Here is a 22,879-nt window from a genome sequence, read left to right as displayed (position 1 = left end):
GGGACTGATTAGATATGTAGAGGTCTCTGCATGTCAGGAAGGGGAACACTGTTGTAGGTAGAACCTCCTACTGGTGAAGCGTTTTAGGTAGAGGGATGGGACCCTACTGGTGGTGGAAGGAGAGGCCCCCCCAGCGACGCCCTCATGCTCCGGGGCTCCTGATCAATGCGCAGTCACTGGTCCATCGTCTTCGTGGAGGACCGACGCAGGCATTTATCTCTCGCCTTTTGAGAACTAAATGTTAATTGAGGATGTAAATTGTGGGCGTTAATGGGCGACGATCTATCACAGGCCGAGTTTAATTGGTGAAGGCGTCTGTGGAGGGTGTTTGTATCCTTGATTCGCCGTTTTTGTCGTCCAGGAAGAAGCCTAAAAAAGAGAGAGAGAGAAAAAAAAAGCAAAAGCCACTGTCCTCATTATCTCCATTTTGTTCGTATTTCCCTGACGTGGTCCAGCATTCTATTTTAGGAAATGTTCGACCCATGACGCCGAGGTCAGCCTAGGGCAAGTGGCCTGCGTCGTCTGCCTCTGAGGGAGGTGACCTCCGACCTCAGCCCATCAGACCGTAATGGCTACTCTTAAATGATTCCCTCATGTTTCATTTACCGTTTCAATCCGACAGAATCAGTTAACTATCAGCAATTTTCTGAAACCTCTTTCGTAAGTTCGGAATCAAATGTGTGAAAAATATCTTTTATGAGTCGGTCTTCATCAGGGAGGTTCACTTAAATGTTGTCAGCTGCTGATGAGCCCTGATGAATGAGACGGTAAAATTCACCTTTGATTTATAGTTTTATATGATGTTGTTTCAGTTCTCTAAACGACTCATAATTGGATTCCAGCGCTTTATACCTTCCCTGTAGCCAGTGGATAATTGAGTCTTGTGGTTCACACAGGATGATACAACCATCATTCGTCTTGTTTCTAGTTCCCAACATCTTCTGTATCCTTCAGTTCAGTCTTCCTTCGTTAAGTCTTCCTCATTACCCCACTCCTGTGTCTTTCTCCTCCTTGCCTCCTTACATGTCATTCCTTCCACACACTCCTGTCATAACCACGTCACCCTCCCACACACACCCCTGTCATTGCTGCCCCATTTCACCAATTCCTTTCCTCCCTCATCAATTTAGTTTCATTACCTTTAGCATATTACATTCTACATTTATCAAACATTCTATCTTTTACCACTTTTCATTCATTAACCATTCATTCATCAGGGTATTATATCCCTCAACCCTTCATTCATCAATGTATTACATCCCTTAGCCTTTCATTCATCAGTGTATTACAATCCTTCATCCTTCATTACCATTGAGTTACACCCATTAACCTGTTATATACCAAAATATTTCACATCCCTTAAGACTTTATTCATCAATGTATTACATCCCTTAGCCCTTCATTCATCAGTGTATTACACCCCTTAACCCTTCATTCATCAGTGTATTACATCCCTTAACCCTTGATTCACCAATGTATTACATCCCTTAACCCTTGATTCATCAGTGTATTACATCTCTTAACATTTCATTCACCAATGCATTACATCCCTTAACCCTTCATTCATCAATGTATTACATCCATTAACATTTCATTCATCCAACTGCTATATCTTTCCTCATTTTCTTTTTTTTTTCTTTCCGGGCATTTCTCTGTCCATGCAACACCCGGTCCCTCCCACATCCATCATTATCCTGACCCATCGTCCTCACACACCTCAAGGATCGACCAGCACGAAGAAGTGGTGTTTGCATTATTCCCCTTTTTTCTTTTTTTCTCTCTCTCCTACAAGCGAATTTAATGGAGAAATATGAGGAGGATTAAAGCTTTTTTCATTCTCTGGCGGAGAATCCAGAAAATTCAGAGGTCAAGGAGAGAGAGAGAGAGAGAGAGAGAGAGAGAGAGAGAGAGAGAGAGATTAACATCTTTTTATGATTTTTTTTGTTTGTTTTCTCTCTCTCTCTTGTAGTATCTGCGGCGATGGAGGTCAAGGGTTGTGGGAGACGATGTTCTCAGGAACGAAGAGGAAAATCTTATTAAAATAGACACAGGGTAAAGTAAAGAAATTTCATGGATACGCGCAGGGGGGGGGGAAAGGAGGTACGTTTGACTGTGTAGTTGGAGAAAGAGAGAGAGAGAGAGAGAGAGAGAGAGAGAGAGAGAGAGAGAGAGAGAGAGAGAGAGAGAGAGAGAGAAGATGACTTGGTAGAGGAAGGAGGGATGACGAAGCCTTGCCCGTACCTTTGCAACCTCACTGCCTGCTGGTGACCACAGCGCTATATATAAGCATAGCAGACGACCCGTCCCCATAGGGCCCGTCCTATGTGGCCCGCCGTCTGAGGGGCCCGCCGTCTGAGGGCCCGCCGTCTGAGGGCCCGCCGTCTGAGGGGCCCGTCTTCTGTGGCCTGTCGTCTTGAGGGCCCGCCTTCTGTGGCCTGTCTTCTGAGGGCCCGCCGTCTGAGGGCCATCCGCTTAGGGACACGTCCTTCAAGAGCCGTCCTTTGGGGATATCCTCTAGGCATGTCCTCTGAGAGCCTCCTCTCTGGGGGTCACCAAGTGGCTGGAGATGTTCCTGCGGCTACGGTCGTACTCCAGGCCCACCAGGTGGCTGTGTGCGCTCCTGCGGCAGTGGCTGGTGATGGAGGGCTGCGGCAGTAACCTATAATTCGTCTGTACGCTGCGTTATCTTGGCGGAGGGTGGCAGCGGCGGCAATGGGGGGCCAGACGGAACCTCCCCCAACCCTGATCGGCCACTATATCATCGTCCCAGACAACCCGGCTGACGCTTCCTTACGGTGGCGCCTCTCCGCCACACACACACACACACACACACACACACACAGGCGGAGGCGCACACGCACTCAGGTAGCTACCGACCTGGGAGGTGCTGGCCCCAGGTTACACGGAGGGCTATAGCGACGGCGGCTCACGGGGCTGAGGGCTAGAGCGGCTGTCAAGGTCCACTCTCTAGCCTGATATATTGATGTAGGTTAGTGGCACTCGATCCACAAACACATATGTAGTATTCGATCCTCAGACAAACACACTCCATCTTAAACATAATACTCCACAACATGGAATTCACTCGATTCAAGGTCACTCTCTAGCCTGATATATTGATGTAGGTTAGTGGCACTCGATTCACAAACACATATGTAGTATTCGATCCTCAGACAAACACACTCCATCTTAAACATAATACTACCCACAACATGGAATTCACTCGATTTCCTGTCATTACACCTATGTTTTCCTCTGGTGATCGCTATGCGCAAGCCTTGCCTAATGAGTAAGTCGTATCATAAGTAAAGAAGGGTTTTCAAGAGCTATGGGGCCCCTCACGAGAGCAGAACCGTTTCCAAACAAATAGACGATTAAACACCGTATACTTACAAGATAGTCAGAGAGACAGACACATACAGACACAGATATGTACACGAACATCACTGGAAAATAATCATGTGTGTTGGCTTATCATCTTTGATGATGCAGGTTTTATCACTCGTAGAGCAATTTTCAGATTTTATTTCTCACATTTTACCAGTAAATGGCTGGATCGTTAGGTATCTCTTGTGCTTCATATGAAAACATACCAGAAAATATCAAAGGTCTCGAAGGATAGAAGCATATATCCCTCCAACGCGTCCCATAAGTTAAACCCCGCGAGATAAACCTGTCAGAACTACTTATACTTTACACTTAAAGAGTCCCTGAGGACAAAAAGCAAACTCCTCCACTTTTCTAAAACCAGGACAAGAACATCTTGAACTCTTATCTCTCTCTCTCTCTCTCTTTTTTCTCATATATTCTTTTTCTTTAAGCAACATGTTGTGAGGTGGCCAAGGGCAGGCCGTGGTGTTTTTCAAACCTCGCCAACTTCAAGTGTGACTTTGATAACAGAGTCTGATGTACCTGGGACTTGACGCTTGCCCAGTGGCCCTCCTCCTAAACTGCCCTGACAGGTTGTTTCTTGCAAGACTCACGACGCTGCCGGGGTTCGAATCTGAGAGGAGGTTTTAATTACTGGGTACAAGAGAGAGAGTCATCTGTTTCTGAAATGATTGAGGAAAATGGTTGGTCAGTTGGTTGGTGTAGTTTGTACCTGTTTCGTCTCTGGACGGTCTTCCGTCCTGGGAAATGGGTAGTTGGGAGTCGTTTTCCAATACTTCTGATCATAATTGGTTAGAGTCATCGTCTTGGGAATCATTTCGAGTGTTCGGTGAACTTCTATGAAATGCTTGTGAAAAATCCTTCGCTTCTCGTAAAAAATTTTTTTTTTGAAAGGAATGTATGTCATCATAATTGTGCCTAGTGTGGAATAATTCACACACACACACACACACACACACACACACACACACACACACACACACACACACATGCACACACACACACACACACACACACACACACACACACACACACATGCACACACACACACACACACACACACACACACACACACACGAACAAAGACCCATACGTAAAACCAAAAACAAAAGGAAATACAAAGACACAGACACATAAACACACATACATCTACACACACACACACACACATACACACACACACACACACACACACACACACACACACACACACACACACACAGGTATACGACGGCAGGTGAACATATTGGATTCATGTCGTCCTGACTTACCCATCTCGTTGGCTTCAGCGTCGGTGACATGCTTGCGTCCCGGGACATCTGACCTGGTATAATGTGGCACATCCCAGCGTGATAGGGAAGCCATCGCCATAACGGAAGAAGCTGAAGCGATGCGCGTAACTGACATGGCGGAAGTAATCCCAGTAACGGAAGTCGCTGAAAATGGCGGAAGTAATCGCGATAACTCGAGTCGCCGAATTAACGAAAGTTGCTTGAACGATTGTCCTTGTGAGACGTCGGCCGAAATGGAGTGAGATCTCCAAGGGGGCAGACCACGTCTCGTATACATAATGAACGTAGCAGTACAACGTACACATGCCGTATCCAGCCACTTGTATGCGTCAAAGCGGTGTCTCATTCTTATCTTCGTCTTAGATTATAAGACGACATAGTTTTCACATGTTACAGTACCTTATCCCCTGAGGCTACGAGCGAAGGAATCCTGCAGACGCACCTCCTGCGAGCCGGAGAAGGGCGACTAAGATGGGTGGGTGAGGGAGAGAGAGAGAGAGAGGAGAGAGAGAGAGAGAGAGAGAGAGAGAGAGAGAGAGAGAGAGAGAGAGAACCCTTTCTTCTCGTATCATCATGTTCTAAGAAGGAACAGAAGAAGGAGCCGAACGAGGATGTTTCCTAGAAAGGCTCAGTTCGTCTGTGCCCCCATCGCTAACCAGCTGTATGAGGAAGAGACATGCAACGCTAATAGAAAAAGAAGATATACATTGCAGTAAGTCTGCACGAAGATATAAGAGTAAGAAACAAACAAAAGAAAACTGTTGAGCGTTCATTATGAATGGTTTCTCTGCATGCTTTACTCCCGCGTGCGTTTAAGAATTCTTCACTTGGTCCAGGAATGGCCATTTTTCATAATGCTGCAGTGGTTGTTTATCCTGTACTTTCTTCTTGCCTCGATCTCCGATCCACTCTCGTCCTCCCACTCTATGTCTCGATCCTCCCATTAACCTCTTGTATTCCTTCCCCTTCCCACCACTCCCATCCACTACTCTCATCCGCCTAAGAAAGCAAGAGGATCGTCTCTTCCATTGGGTGTAGGCTATTATGCCATCCATACACACTCTGGGTATAGACATCTGGGTGTAAGATGTGCCACTCACATCTGGGTATCAGGTCTTGCCTTTATCATGCAGTCGTGGGGCCTGCAGGACAGGCGTGTTTATATATATAATGTTCGTGTCATTTCGCCACCTGGTCGAGTGTGGCGTAAGGGTGTAACAGGTGCAGACGCTGGTAAACCCCCTTCATGATTTACAACAGCGAGTCTACATGTTATGTAAGACGCTGGTAAACCCCCTCTTCATGATTTACAACAACGAGTCTACATGTTGTGTAAGACGAAGGTAAACCCCCTTCATGATTTACAACAGCGAGTCTACATGTTATGTAAGACGCTGGTAAACCCCCTTCATGATTTACAACAGCGAGTCTACATGTTGTGTAAGACACTGGTAAACCCCCTTCATGATTTACAACAGCCAGTCTACATGTTGTGTAAGACGCTCACTCGAGGGAGTGAGTCTTACAGCCTGTGTGGTAGGTTAAGCTGCGTCGAAATATAAATAAGATCACATACATGAACAGCAAGATGTCGTATTATCATACCAAAGAATATTTTCACGTCTGACTTTATCTTTTGAAACTTAGATGTGCATTTCTACTCCTCATCACCTGTTGTATCAATAGTTAAGTCGTCCCCATGTTTACGGTATCTATTATACTTTATTCTTCTGTAGTTTGTGATGTATGACTATTTGACTCACCACATAATCGGTCAATTGCCTCCATGATAACAGAGATAAAGTCAGACAGCATAAGTCTAATGTATTCAGTTTTATTAGAAAAAAGAAAAAAGAAAAATCTAAAGGCGTCACTATAAAATCAGCCAAAACGAACTTGGCTGGTTCATTCTCGCGATGAAAAATTGTCTCTCTCCTCCTCCTCCTCCTCCTCCTCCTCTCTCTGGGTTATCGAGGGCTCCTCAGAATATCGTCAAACGCTCCACCTTCAGGTGGTTCCGGGGTTAAGGTCTTCGTTTATACGTCTTCAGTGGAATAACCTTCGTAGATCTGACGATAAAAGAAAAAAAGATCCAGATATAACTCATACTATCTTGTGTGTTGAACTTCGGAGCGATAATATGGAAAATGTGACATCAGTTTCATGCTAATGATATATATATATATATATATATATATATATATATATATATATATATATATATATATATATATATATATATATATTTTTTTTTTTTTTTTCCAAAAGAAGGAACAGAGAAGGGGGCCAGGTGAGGATATTCCCTCAAAGGCCCAGTCCTCTGTTCTTAACAGGGATAAGAGTCTCGTAAGTCCCTTAGTTTATAGTAAAGATCACGTATAATTCACACAAACCTTTATTTACAGGACAGTAAAAATGCCTGTGTCAGTACGCGGTCTGGGCCGGGACGCCAGCCCTCCCTCCCTCCCTCATGTGGGGCAGTGTCGTGCCAAGTCTACCACGGGTGGAGAGTCGGCCGTCCCCTCATCCACAGTGGCGAGTCTTGTGGCAAATCATCCTCTTCTCTATACTTACGACCACTAAGGTTCAAATTCATTGGCGATAACTCATCTTGTGTCTTTGATATCTCATACTTCATAAACCTCATCTTTTTTTTCTTCTCTCTCCTTTCGTGAACATGATGTAATTAATCAACTATTTGGGCTTAACAACTTCAAGATCATTTGACCCGCGAAGTCTCCAAAGAGCGTCCATAAGTTGGTTGTTTTAGTAAACCCATTAAATAGCCTCGTCTTAATCCTTTCTAAACACGGGAAACGGGTTGGATCGCACACACCTGCTGGGTCTACAGCTGTCCCTCAGTCTCAGGCGAGTTCTCTTGGCAAACCTTTAAAGTAAACAGTTGCTGCCGCTGGCTCGCTCTACTCTCACCTGCGCCGCCGCCTCGGACATCGAACTCGTCTTGAAGATCCTCGAAATTTTCTTTCTTTTTTTTTCGACGTTGTGAAGGAAAAGTAGATGCTTCTGGGTTTCAGTAATTGATTCCTTCAGCACATCCTCCTCTGAACAGAGTTCTGTTATTTCATCCTATATATATATATATATATATATATATATATATATATATATATATATATATATATATATATATATATATATACATACATATATATATATATATATATATATATATATATATATATATATATATATATTCATCGCAGATAATGTCTATTCTGAATGACGGTTGTTACTAAAAATAGTGCCATCATTAATTGAAATCAGATAACAGAAAATTTTAGGAAATTTTCTCGTGTTTTTCATGAACAACACGAACAAACTTTAACATGTATTTAACACCTAAAAGATCCATCGTTACATTTACTCCACGAACGATAGAGATCCGATCAGCTTCGTTCGTGGTCAGGGTTCACTCTGTGTGTGTATGTCTGTGTGTGTGTGTGTGTGTGTGTGTGTGTGTGTTTCTCTTATGCGCAACACATATTGGTGATACCATACGACCCCTGGGCGGATTATCATCACGCAGGTTTACGTAAGGAAAGACAACAGTAGATATAAAACACATGACCCCCTGATTTACGAGTGAAGAGTCTGTTGACATTGGTCCTACGTGATCATAAAACACCTTAAGAGAAGTAGATAAAAACAAATGATTTTACGCATCGCGGTTCCTCACCCACCATAAATACGCCAAGGAAGTAAATACATACGCACACACACACACACACACACACACACACACACACACACACACACACACACACATATATATATATATATATATATATATATATATATATATATATATATATATATATATATATATATATATATATATATATGTATGTATATATATATATATATATATATATATATATATATATATATATATATATATATATATATATGCATCGATATGTATATTTGCGTGTGTGGACGTGTATGTATATACGTGTGTATGTGGGTGGGTTGGGCCATTCTTTCGTCTGTTTCCTTGCGCTACCTCGCTAACGCGGGAGACAGCGACAAAGCAAAATGAATGAATGAATATGCATCGAGCTTAAGAGCTATATGTCCATCATGAGACGTGCCCAGGGGAGAAAAATACCTGATGGGGACCTGACTGTTGTAGCGTATATGTTCGCAAGTTACACGCCCTTCGAGGATTCCCCATGTTAAAGGAAATTTCCATCGAGTTTATACTTACCTAAGAACAACTCTATTGAAAGTGTGTCTCGGTGGTGTTAGTGGCTGGATGTTTCTCATCCCCTGGCCCCGGGTTCGATCCCCATTCCGGGCCAAGACGACGTGCAGCTCACGTCGACGTCTGCCTTTCGTTTGGCTGACAGATAGAATGGACGCCAAACCTCGGGTGGAGCAAAGCACCACCAGGGACTGTGACTTGGCCAGCCAGCCGACGTCAAGCTTGTATCTCGGCTCGAAATTCCCCAGGGGTGTCCCTTGTCCTGGGACATGGCCCACACTGACAGGCCTTAATGAGCCTACCAGGGAGGAGAGTGCTTTACTTTTACCCTTTAAGACGTAGTGTTCGACCGAGGTGTACTATGCCGGAGGACACTATACAATCATAGGTTCTCATTTGACTTACAGCTGAGGGGACGAGACGAAAGAAGGAAACGCATTTTTTTTTTGGTCATTGTTTCTAGATGGCACTGCCCTCGTTCTTACCTCAGCTGACGCCCATCAGCTACAGCCCATCTTCAGCCCACACCATCTAGCCACTGCCCTAGTGCCCGTCAGATGCCGCCCATCTTCGGCCCACACCACCTGGTTTACTGCCGCATAAAACACTTCGTTTTCGGCGGGGCAGTGTGGGCTTGGCTTCAGCGGCTGTCTGGCCCCACCTACCCAGCTCTAATGAAGATTTAGGAAGGTCTTCCTCATCCCTGGCGACGTGCAGTTTCACAACCCCAGAGTCCGACGTGAAAAGATAATATCTTCATCACTTGTTCGTATACACAAGCAGCAATTTTTGGCTTGTATATAGGCGACTGTAGTCTCTCATGTTGTCATCTCCCCTCCAGGATTGACTATCTCTCATACAAAACAGTGTATAAGCATTACTAAACTGCAACAGTACAGAGAAAAAAGGAGTTAAGGTGACAGGGGTAACAATTCCTTAACTCTGAAACCCTAACTTGTCGCAGAACGTCTGATATGTGACGATTTATTCAGTTCCATATACAATGATTTTGACTACAAGATAGCTATGGGGTTAGTTAATCCCTTGACCTGTTTGCTCCATACAGAGCGTGCGTTTAGAACACTTTGGAAAGGTGACGATGTATGTTAGTCAATTCAATAGTCAACAATATTTAAAGTTATTCAAATTAGAATAAATAATGTACTTGAAATCTATACAAAGAAAAAAAAATGTATAGGCGAAGAAAGCATAGAAAAAACAATGTTTATTCTACGGGAAACAATATGAAATTGGATTTATATATTTAGTTCTGCATCAAAATGCCTTTCTTTATTTCTTTTAGAATTGAAAACATCTAAACTACACACTATCGTAAACGATTCGATATGCCGTGAACTCATTGCTTATACAGTTGTAAGATTTGCTTCCAATCCTACTAATTAATAATCCTTGCATATACCTGTTACTTTTAAGAGTGGCAGGAATCAATAAGAGACTTACAGATACAAAAGGGAAGTATCTCATAAGGGATTTGAGCCTACACATCGAAGGATTATTGCGCATAATAGAATATAATACAGAAGGGTTTCGTCAGAAGTATAAGGAAAGTGAATCAGAAAGTAAGAGAAAACAATGAAACATTACGTCGTCTATTATCAAGCAGCTGGCGGGCTGGCGCAGGATGAACGCTCATTCCAACGTGTTGCATCTTACAAATGACCAATGAAAACCGGGAGTCGAGGCAGCACTAACACATACCAGCATTAGCCATGTCCCATGTTCCACGTCTCGCGGAGTAACAGGAAGCTTCGTTTGCATTCCTAACCCCGAGCCTGAGAGGAGGAGAGGGAGGGGATGTTATCTGCTTAGTATTCCTGCTGGGCCGTGGAGGGAGCCGCGACACCACCGCCTCAAAAGTGCACCTAACAGGACTGTTCTGTCCGATCCTCTGCATCCTAGAGGCAGCAGCAGTCCCGGAGGCTCCGACCCAACGATGCACAGACTAGCGGACGCCTCCTCAGTATGCTGGAGAGGACCTCTGGGTATTCAGTTACTCGAGCGCACCTGTTTGGTTCCTCCACGACAACTGGGAGGCTGTGGGAGGACTTACTTCCCTTGGCTGGCAGGACTTACAGAGCGACGATCGCCTTCGAGGAGCTAAGGATATATCAAGGGGAGTATATACGAGTGTATATATATATATATATATATATATATATATATATATATATATATATATATATATATTCCTATGAGTCCACGAAAAGTTCCCAGGTGCACTTTCGTGTAATAATCACATCATCAGGGGAGACACAAGAGAGAAATATAACAGTCAGTTGATATACATCGAAGAGACGAAGCTAGGACGCCATTTGGTAAACATGTGATATATATATATATATATATATATATATATATATATATATATATATATATATATATAATCAACGAAGATAAGAAATCTTTGTGCAATAGAGGAACAGACAGACACAAAGAACATTTTACCCCTCCCATTCCACAGAGATTATTATGTACCTCTGGTTAACACATTAAGGCCTCTCAAAATGTTGTTTACAAGTATGAAGGAGAAATACTCTTACAAGGACCTGTCCATCCTCAAAGTGACACTGGCCATGTATACAGCCTTCAGCATAAATGAAACAGTAAAGAAACTGGAAAAAAAATAGTATCAAATCCCTCATAAGAACGGGATCAGAGCTGGATCAGTCTCTCAGTGCTCTTGTTAGACGTGTTGAAGATGCTCATCACACAATTGACTAGGACGGGGCTCAGATCGCGCGTACTTATACATTTCATATCAGCAGACTGGCTATGGCGTCTTGTTCCATCATTATGAAGAAGCCCAATTACTGAGCATCAAAATTTGGCGATACGTCTGTAAATCCTTTACAAGATCTACCAAACGTAAGATGAACCGTTATCAAACCTTAATCACGACTGAACTCACGTTACGCCAGGTCAAAAGGTTAGGTTCCTCAAGTATTGGTGGGTCAGGTGAAGAGCCTTCTCTCTCAAATCGTCTTGTTCGTATACGTTCTTTTATTATCCTCCGCAGAGCTCGTGATGAATCGAAGAAAGTTAATAGTTTTCTTTTCATTTGACCTCTGAGGTTTACGTGTATACTATACACACACACACTCACACACACACACACACACACACACCCACACACACACACACACACATATATATACATATATATATATATATATATATATATAGAGAGAGAGAGAGAGAGAGAGAGAGGGAGAGAGAGGGAGAGAGAGAGAGAGAGAGAGAGAGAGAGAGAGAGAGAGAGAGAGAGAGAGAGAGAGAATGAGAGAGAGAGAGAGAGAGAGAGAGAGAGAGAGAGAGAGAGAGAGAGAGAGAGAGAGAGAGAGAGAGAGATATTGTGAGTGTGGGTGTGTGTGTGTGCGCGTGCGTGTGTGTATGTGTGTGTGTGTGTGTGTGTGTGATGGTAAAGTCATTAAACCCGGATCACCCATTCTCTACGGAGGCATCCTGTTGGTAGCCATTGAAGTTTTATGGTAACCTTAGACATGATTCCCATAGCTTTCATTGTCTACGACCGTGATAGAATGAGCCTTACCGTTTGAGTTGCAAAAGGCTCAGTGTTGCATGAGGACGTCTGATCAGCTTGACTAATTGTATGCAGGGCTTTTAACGCCCACTGAACTGACAGTTATTTGCTTGTGAACCTGTTCCACAATCCTCACTTGATTAAAGATTGGTTCTGGTTGTCCCCCTGGTGACTGTGGAGATCCTTCTCCACACGTAGCAGATGAGATGAATCATAGGAAATCTTATTGTAAACGGAACTTCGTCTCTCAGAACGTCCAAGAAATTATCCACATGATGTAGATATATACATACAATATCATGTCCTCGACCCAACATCGTTGTGGACAAGTCTTTACGGAATGTATTTTAGATTTTCGGGGACTTTTATCAGGGCTTCCATCCAGGGTGTTGTATAAGAACAGTTTTATGAGGGCTTCGCTCTTGGGTTACGTATATGTGTGTGTTTATTTCATAAGACTTTTCGTGTCTTTAAAAGATATCTGCCACCCAACAGAGACCCAAAATGATTTTAGTTTGTTTTTGTACCAGTCTGTTTAGATACTGTGTCTTTTAAAAGATTTCGTGGTTACTTTTTTGATGATAAATTCCACAACAAACTAACTCTGATTCCGTTTTATAGATCATTCTACTCTCCTTCCTCATTCACTGTGTTATTCTCCTCTCTATTCCCTTCCTTTAAGCTTCATCATTATCACTAGTCTCCTGTTCACTGGGTTTTGACGCCTGTCAACAAATCGACGTGGTCCTGTGCAGGCATGACAACCTGTTGCTGGAACATAAGCATCGTCTGTCCGTGCAGTCATCTCTTCGACTACACGAAAACCAAATATACTACCTGGTATAGAGGCTTGCTGGTCCATGTGTATCCTCAATCCTCTGTTCGTAATGAAGTCTTCCCTTTCATAAGTGACAGCATTCATACCCGATCTTAGGACACTACTATAGAATCTATATTTGATAGCCACTATTGCCATAGTTTTTAGTCTTGAAGAGCTGCTGGGTAAGTCTAAGCTGCGTGGGAGTCTGGTACACCGTGAGGTACTCGCTGGGACTGCTGAAGCAATATCCCTTGGATAATCGAGTGAACCCTGAAGATTTATTGACCACACCAGATGACAGCCTCGTTGGTTCATCTTGTTCAACATAGCTAAGGAATCGTACATCCCCTGAGCGTACGGCTGGAGCTTCTGTCTATCAGTACTTCGACGATGCAGATATACATGACTGTATATCAGGGTTGTGTTTTGTCCTTGAGGAGAATACAGATGAATGCAGCTGTCCAGATAATCACTGGACATAGCTGATCCCTGACAGAAAAAAAAGAAAATCTGAGTCTAACATCTTCTTGACACTAGACACCCAAAGTCTGTGATTGTGGTAGTAAATTGGTCATCTTTATTGTCTCTGATTATCTGGGGATCGAGGTATATTGATTTAGAACCTTAAATGTGACTACCACAAGGACGTGGCGAGTTGATACAGACGTAGAAGGCCTTATCCCCCGGAGAGGCTAGGATGATGAGTTCATCAGGGTTTCCGACCACGAATTCTCATCCTTTGGTGCATCCCCCGGAGAGGCTAGGATGATGAGTTCATCAGGGTTTCCGACCACGAATTCTCATCCTTTGGTGCATCCCCCGGAGAGGCTAGGATGCTGAGCTCATCAGGGTTTCCGACCACGAAGTCTCATCCTTTGGTGCACAGATATTCCCTTTGTGCAGTGTGTTCTGTCTTTTCCTTGGGGAGATATATTTCCTGGGAGATATTACGTCTTAACTACCATTGTTATTCTCCAGAGAGACAGTGACGAGCTTTTACATTACTTTCCACTGTCGTAATAATAGTTTCCTTTCATTCAAGTCTGGCCAGTCGAAAGCTGGTATTTCCATCAGTTCAGAGGTAGAGTGTGGCGCCTCTGGCGAGCATTTTGTGCTATTAATCACTCTTAGTAATGGAATGTTTTTCTTTTTTCTTTTTTTGAGTTTTCAACTTCCCATTCCTTGCCCCATGCATCACGTCTTTCCATATAATACACCTGTCTGAGAAATCTATCGAGGGATGAATCGTCGCTACCATACTTCTGAAACAAAGACAAAATACATAAACTCAACCTTCAGAAATGGTCTGGAATGTGAATCCTTTTATCATACACATCCGATACTACTGGTTGGTCATGAGGGAGGCTTCATATCCCACAATGGTCGTCTATATAGGGCACTGGCATCGTCATCAAAGACAATGAGTATCATCAGCACGAGAACTCATTTCCTGCATCCAGCCCCACCCTGGACCCACCTTTCTTATCCATGAATCACTCGACTTTCTTCACACCCGGCGTCGTACGACCTGACCATAAGAAACAGACACTCGGTTGTATTTCACTTGGCTCATAAGACCTCCGGTTCACCCACAGACGATTCAGAGCCACACAAGTAATTACTGAGTCGTGCTTTTAACTTTTCAGGTCTATGATTAATGGAGTAATATACCCTGGACACCATGCAGAGCCACGCACCTTTCCAATCAAGTCACGAATACTTAGCACTCTGAAGTCATCAATAAGAATGGCTTTATTTACTGATCCGTACCTCAAATGGACGATCATATTTGTCCAATAAGATCCCCTGATTCATGTACATACGGGTTTCGAATCGTTATGTATGTGTTTTGAAACACATTCGAAAGCCTCATGATAACAGTAAGGTCTTGTCCTCTATATGCAGCATCAGATGGTCACTGTTGCTGGTCTCAAGCAGCCATCAGCGGCGTCTGGTTTGCAAACACAGTTCAATCTTTTTTTTTTCTGGAAGCTCAATTTAACGGTTCTTCGTGACGAGCTTATGAACTTCTCACTGATTACTGAGGAACCTAAATGCATAATGGAAGATATATATATATATATATATATATATATATATATATATATATATATATATATATATATATATATATATGCCGGATTATTTTCATGTTCAGAGAATGGAGGTTAGTGTGCGTCTTCCCATCATGACATGGTATTAGCACCACCATCAACCATGCCTTCTGCAGCCACTGTGTGTGTGTGTGTGTGTGTGTGTGTGTGTGTGTGTGTGTGTGTTGTAGCGTAATGTTCATAGAACTAATTTTCCTATTCTTTCCTCCCGCAGGGGGCAGGATTAGCCGTGGGTGGGCGTCGGGAGCCACCGGCCTCCCCGCCAACCCCAAGAGCAGCGGCGCGGCCGGAGCGGGAGATCAGAGCGACGCCCTTCAAGCGGACCAGATCTCGCGTGTACTACGCCTCGCAGACTGAGTCCTGGGCCTCCAGCGACAACACCGCGAATGACAAATCAGCCTGCAGGGATCTTAGCTTTAGTCCCCCGTGTATACCCACTAGCGTCGAGACCTACGACGCTAGAACCACACCCACCTCGAAAGCCATACCTATATCTAGAAGCTCGCCCACCTCCAGAGGCACGCCCACTTCTAGAACGACACCCACCTCAAAAACCACGCCCACCTCCAGAGCTGGGGCTATGCATAAACTCAACCCAACCTACAAGGATTCTTGTAAGTCGAGTAAAGACTCCCGGAGTGGCTTGTGTGAGGCAGCCATCCTCGAGGCGGGTGAGGAGGTCTGTAGCTCAGGGGAGGAGGCTGGAGAAGGCGAGGTATCGCCCGGAGGTTCCTTTCGAGGGTCGTTGCGAGGATCCCCGTCACACCGATCGCAGGACTCGGGTTATTCGGACTCGGGCGAGTCTACCAATGCCCACAACGACAGCGACGGCTCCCCAACCACACCTCCGAACGTGAAGCACATCACCCGCGTCTACTTCGGCGACAGCCCGAAGGATCCTAGTCCTTACAATGACAAGATCATTTGTTCTCCAGAGGTTAAGGGAAGGCAGGTTAGCTCCCCCAGCAGTAGCCCGTCAAGCCTAAGCTCAGCGAGAGAAAGCCCCTCAAGTAGCCAGACCAGCCCTAGCAGCCATTGTGCCAGAAGCCTCGAGGAACTTTCCGAAGAGCTGGAACACAAGAGCGTCCTGGAAGCCGCCGCAAGGCGCACCGGCGCCGTCAGGAAGCGAAACCCAAACACCCCGGCCGCAGCAGTGAGCAGACGATCCCAGCGTCGCATCAACAGCACGGATAAACTGATAACAGACCAGCGACCCGATAACCGACGTCCAACACCGCTCAAGGCCAGGCGACGCTGGTCCGCTACCGACCTCCAGCAGCAGCAGGAGCCAGGGAAACAGCGGAAGCCCCACCAGCAGCTGCCTGCCGCGCCACCAGCTTATACTTCGCGAAGTACAAGCACCAACGACCTGCCTAGTAGCGGTCCTACGGGTGCCACGGGGAGGGTGGGGGGAGCGTGGTCCCTAGACGCCCTAGACGACCCCGTGCCTGCGTGGCGGGTGGCTAGCGATGCCATAGCCACCTTCCCACGCCCCAACCACGCCCGCAGGATCAAGATACATCCTACAGCCATCGCCAACGAAATGAGGTGAGTAACTGCTCGGGCACTAGACAAGCGATTTCTCTCGCTTTGAAAGAGCGTAGTGATCTCTCTCTCTCTCTCTCTCTCTCTCTCTCTCTCTCTCTCTCTCTCTCTCTCTGTCTCTCTCTCTCTCTCTCTTATATATATATATATATATATATATATATATATATATATATATATATATATATATATATATATATATATATATATATATACACGTCTTTCTAGAAGGATAGTGCATCATCTACATAGATTGCATCCCTTTAATTGAAGATGAGGGTTCACAGTCGACCTCTAACAGACCCTTTTAGGTTGATGATCTGCCTATCAGGGTGGATGACCCTCCCTAGCCTCCTGTTATGGTGTGGTCACCCACGTATCATCACCCTCCACCACCGACCCCCTCTTAATACGTGCTGCCTACCAGGCTCTTCCTTGAATACTATGGTAAGGGTGTGGCCTTAGATGCCATGGTAAGGATGTAGCCTTCGGTGCAATGGTAAGGGTGTGGCTTTAGATTTACTAGTAAGGGTGTGGCCTTAGATGCCATGGTAAGGATGTAGCCTTCGGTGCAATGGTAAGGGTGTGGCTTTAGATTTACTAGTAAGGGTGTGGCCTTAGATGCCACGGTAAGGATGTAGCCTTCGGTCCAATGGTAAGGGTGTGGCTTTAGATTTACTAGTAAGGGTGTGGCCTTAGATGCCATGGTAAGGATGTAGCCTTCGGTGCAATGGTAAGGGTGTGGCTTTAGATTTACTAGTAAGGGTGTGGCCTTAGATGCCACGGTAAGAGTGTGGCCTTAGGATACCAAGGTAAGGTTTTCTATTCTGTTCATACTAGATCCATCACTAACTTGGTCCTAGTTATACTTGGAATGCCATGCCCGTGAGATAGCAGTAGATCTGCCTGTTGAATTGCTTAGCACACCTGTGTTTCACAGAGATGCTACGATTGTTGGGGGGGAAGGAGCAAGAGCATCTCTGTAATTCAGGGTGAGAGTGAAGACACGTCAGAGAGAGAGAGAGAGAGAGAGAGAGAGAGAGAGAGAGAGAGAGAGAGAGAGAGAGAGAGAGCTGTAAAACCAGATCTTTAATCTTGCGGGAACTGAAAAAAAGGTACTTCATCAGTTTGGAGAAAGAGGAAGAAGAAGAAGAAGAAGAAAAAGAATAATCTGCTTTAAATTTTGCGAAACGCTTGACGCTTTAACCGTTGTGGTTTTGATGCTGATGGTTAGATAGCAGGAAACCTGATCCTCTCCGTCATTCCAGCTGGCGCAGAAATGTGTGGGTCGTGACCAGAATAACTCACCTCTGACCCCACATGAAGGCCAATGCTTTGACAATCGATATCATTTTTAGGGAGATGAATTTTCTTCGGCGTTTTACCGATCGATAACTTCACATTTCTTACAGTGAATCTTCTCTACATTTGTTGCTCATTAACAGATGCACAAACAGATGAGAGGAATTCGTGACCGATGTGTGTGAAGTAAACGATTGCGAGCGTCTGAATCAGACGTACGTCCGTGGATCGTGGCTAATGACTGGTAGCAGGATGATACACACACACACACACACACACTCACACTCACATCACGGACGGTGGTGACGTAATCACGGATGGTGGTGACGTAATCACGGATGGTGGTGACGTAATCACGGATGGTGGTGACGTAATCACGGATGGTGATGACGTAAATCTCAGGACAGAGGAACATCGTGATGCTTGAGACTGGAGAGCTTTCGTGGTGTGGTTGTGTGGTGGTGTGGTGGTGGTGGTGGTGGAGGCTTGAAGGGTGGCAGATCATGGGCCAGTGGACCATAAGTGTGGAGGTGGGTTTGACGTAATGGTGGGCCCCCAATGGAGTGGTGGTTCACGGAGTATTGGACCACAGGGTGTTAGGCCATGGATGATGGCTCCGTAGGATGGTTGGCCATTAAGTCGTAGTGGCTCCATAGGCTGATGGCCCCCATTGGATAATGGGCTGTAGGATGAAGGACCATTGGCATTGAAGATAAAGATTCAACAGACGTTAGATTAAACCGAAGAATTCGTCTTTAGTCCCAGAGAGAAATTTGCTAGTTCTTCGAGAACTTATTTTTCGACAGATTCAAAGGCTTTCTCTCTTATTTCAGTCCCCGTGGCCACTCCTTCCCCTGATGATACGAATAGATCCAGTTGATTGCCAGGCGGCAAATCCTGTCGTCATCATGGAATCGCTGCAGCAAATATGGTCCACATGATTTAATCTCCTTTGTTACTGAAGCCTCCTCCAGGTAACCTTCCCTATTTGTAAGAACGAACGCAGATAACATTTCTGGAGGAACTGAAACTCTTGCAAGTGGGCGATAACCACAGATAGTATAAAAAGATTTTCTTCGTAGGACAAAGCACACCATTCATCTGTAAATTAATCCCAATAAAGCCTGGGGGAAAAAAAAAGCATTCATAGCGGACAGAAATCCCACAAGATAATCAAAAATATATCCACTGCTCATGAAAGGGACCAAAAAAAAATATATATAATCCCTATACAGGAGGATTAATGGATTAATCCCTTTGGATTCCCGTGACAAATATGTCCCTAAAGAAGACATAGAAAGTCCTCACATATTCACAGAGCCAAATCCTCCCCAGTAACGACCTGGAATGGCCATTGACTAGATCATCAGGCCTCCGGCTGCTGCTGGATCAGGACAGTCGACCTGGGCTCCCATGACCTTGCTGCCGGGGGTGAACGTACGTCTGTCAACATTGACACTGGGGGTAGAAATCGTCGTACCGAGACAGCAAATACTAACGTCATCTCTGGGTTACTGGTGCCTAGGGGTCACCAGCCCCAAGGCGGGGACGTTGCAGGGATATGGAGGGAGTAAAGAAGGAGGGAGGACAGGAGGAGGAGGATGAAGGAGGTAAGACTGGATGAGGAGGAGAAGAAGGATGCGGCAACACTGGAGGAGGAGGCAACACTGGAGGAGGGGAAGAAGGATGCGGCAACACTGGAGGAGGAGGCAACACTGGAGGAGGAGGGGAAGAAGGAGGAAAGACAGGTGGAGGAGAAGGTGATACGTAAAACAGAAAAGATGGAGAGATATATATATATAAAAAAATGGGCATATGGTTGAAAATACGGAAGAGAGTGAGGATGTAATAGTGAAGGAAGAATAGTTAGGGGAGGAATAAAGAAGATGTGAGAGTAGCAGAAAGCATGGAGAAGTAAGGATGGAGACAGAAGAGTTAGGGGAGGAATAAAGAAGATGTGAGAGTAGCAGAAAGCATGGAGAAGTAAAGATGGAGACAGAATAGTTAGGGGAGGAATATATAAGATGTGTGAGTAGCAAAAAGCATGGAGAAGTAAAGATGGAGACAGAATAGTTAGGGGAGGAATATATAAGATGTGTGAGTAGCAAAAAGCATGGAGAAGTAAAGATGGAGACAGAATAGTTAGGGGAGGAATAAAGAAGATGTGAGAGTAGCAGAAAGCATGGAGAAGTAGGGATGGAGACAGAATAGTCGTAAGAATAATTTCCATCTTCCAGAAGAGGCCATGTTTTGCTAAGAAGGCATATTAGGAATATCTAAAAGGAATAAAAAAACTGTTATAAAAACCCTAAACACGAAAGAAAAATATCTTTTATCGTCAAAAATCGATATTTACAATGCTAGTATTAGCAGAGACCCAAACAGATATTCATAATCTTGTTGTTTAGGAAAGCCATAACGAGTGGGAGAAACAACCCAAAAAATGATTTATGCTGAGTCAAAGGCAAAGGTAAACTGATGTTGTTGATTTTGAGCATAAAACGAACATACTAATACGGAAGATAAACAGAGAGTGTTGTGGGCCGAGCGTTTGACGAGTCGAGCACAGCTGCAGCCGAAAGTGGGGGTTCTTACCTGCCACACAGGTTGACGTGGTGTGAGTGGGTGATCTTAACGCAACGGTGGGAGAGAGAGAGAGAGAGAGAGAGAGAGAGAGAGAGAGAGAGAGAGAGAGAGGGAGAGAGAGAGAGGGGGGGGAAGAGAGAGAGAGAGAGGGGGGGGAAGAGAGAGAGAGAGAGAGAGAGAGAGAGGGGGGGAAGAGAGAGAGAGAGAGGGGGGGAAGAGAGAGAGAGAGAGAGAGAGAGAGAGAGAGAGAGAGAGAGAGAGAGAGAGAGAGAGAGAGAGAGAGAGAGAGAGAGAGAGATGTAGATGGTGAAAAGGACGGCAAGAGAAATGCTTCAGAGCCAGCGATAATACTGACAGACTCGACATCATCGGAAAATGACACTTTAGGAAGTGGTGACTTCAGTGTTACCACCTGACGGTTGTGGGCCATTTCGCTGTAACCACCAGACAGTTCATCACTGCAGGCCCCTCAAACCTGTGGACAATATGGCAGCCGATGACTTTAGCCTTCCTGTACTTTCCCAGTGGAGAGTTCAGCTAAATCCAATCCGCCACCTGGCAATACTTCATTAAATGTACGTTATAGAAAAAAAAAAACATTTGCTGGCGATTCTCCTTCGACGACCTGGCCGATGGTTAATCTGTACAATGGAGAATTGTCCTGGAGCTAACCGACCGGTGGCGTATTGTCCAGTGCTGTATCATCAGGTACTGCATTGTCCAGCGTCGAATTGTTGGCGCACCTTCCCGGCTACACCAGTTGAGGAACTCCATCAGACGCACGTAATGTCAACACCATCAGAATGAGGACGAGGGCGACTGAAGACTTCGCTGGGTCCTGATGAGGGAAGAGCATTCTTTTGGCAAGACTCTGTGGCGGACATTTGGGTTAGTGGTGCTTCTGGGTCAGTAACCGAGTCGGTCTGTTGGCTGTGGAAGTGTGGAACTTAGTTAGTGATAGGGGGGCCTTGGTAATGGTGGAAGTACGCCATGGTATCATTGGCGATTCGTTCTGGAATAATTGTCTTCATTTGTTGACGAGGTGGTCGGTATACCGCCGGTGGCTCAGCTAATGGCTGATCAAACCGACCCTTGGATCGAAGCTGCAATTATGTTTCGAGATGTTACGTAATCCTGAGGCGCGGTCGCTTCTCTCGTTGGTGCTCCATGTGTTCGCCTCACCTCGGCGTGTTCATTCGCGATCGTCTGACATACGATGAACACCTGGATTGAAAAAGATAAGCACTTTGCCGAGCACCGTCACCTTGTAACACTACGTCAGACAGTGATGATGACGCAAGAATCAAGGGTCTTTTTATTTTCTAACGATCTAATTGCCTTCTCCTCATCCTTACACTGTGCATAAGACTAAGAGTTTTAAACAGACCATGAAAGCTTTGGTTTAATGATCTGTCCTCGGTGTCCTTGGCCGTGTTAAGTGAATTGTGGCAGGAGCAGTGTCTACGAAGGCTTTCCTGAGGTTCACTTCATCATTAGATTACTCGTATCTTTCATGTCTTCGCCCATGTATTGGAAAACCAATAGCCAATTCCTGGGGCGAGAAGGGAGACTGGCCGTAGGTCATGTCGGAGTGTGATAGTGACAGATGACTTGTGGTAATAATGGCGAATATTGTGTTGGTAATGGGAAAGGTGAAGGTTGTGGTGATAGTGACGATCATGGTGGTAATGGTGAGAGTGATGTGATGATGAGGGTTCTATCATTGGGAGTAGCAAGGGATGTATTGTTTGGTGGTGTGGGGAAGATGAAACATGGTTGTGGCGATCAGTGACCAAAATGGCCTTGATAGTGAGTGAGTCACCTACAGTGATCATGGTGGACGTGATTGTGTAATGGCTTGAATTTATGGTACTGAAGAAAAGGCTACAGTACCCAACAGAATAGAACCTATTTCGAAAGAAAAAAATCATTTATCCTTTGGAGATTTCAACGCAAAGTTAGAGAGCAATCCACGGTCGCTGGCATTGAAATTAACCACACGAACTTGCATGTGATTTTTCCAGTATTTTTGGTAACCTGAGA

At 44.8% G+C, this 22,879-nt stretch overlaps 1 protein-coding gene across 3 annotated transcripts in view; it reads left to right on the top strand.

The window, feature by feature from the left end:
* LOC139753438 (protein inscuteable homolog) overlaps window positions 1–22,879 on the top strand; it is a 133,173-nt gene that overhangs the window by 84,060 nt on the left and 26,234 nt on the right. For all 3 annotated transcript variants that reach the window (XM_071669946.1, XM_071669947.1, XM_071669945.1), the window contains exon 2: window positions 15,618–16,951. In XM_071669946.1, coding sequence (XP_071526047.1) covers window positions 15,618–16,951 — 1,334 coding nt within the window. The remainder of the gene's footprint in view (window positions 1–15,617; window positions 16,952–22,879) is intronic.

The sequence above is a fragment of the Panulirus ornatus genome, chromosome 14 (genome assembly GCF_036320965.1).
Source record: "Panulirus ornatus isolate Po-2019 chromosome 14, ASM3632096v1, whole genome shotgun sequence".
NCBI lineage: Eukaryota > Metazoa > Arthropoda > Malacostraca > Decapoda > Palinuridae > Panulirus > Panulirus ornatus.
Note: the sequence above shows the minus strand (reverse complement) of the source record. Positions and strands in the feature narration are given on the sequence as shown.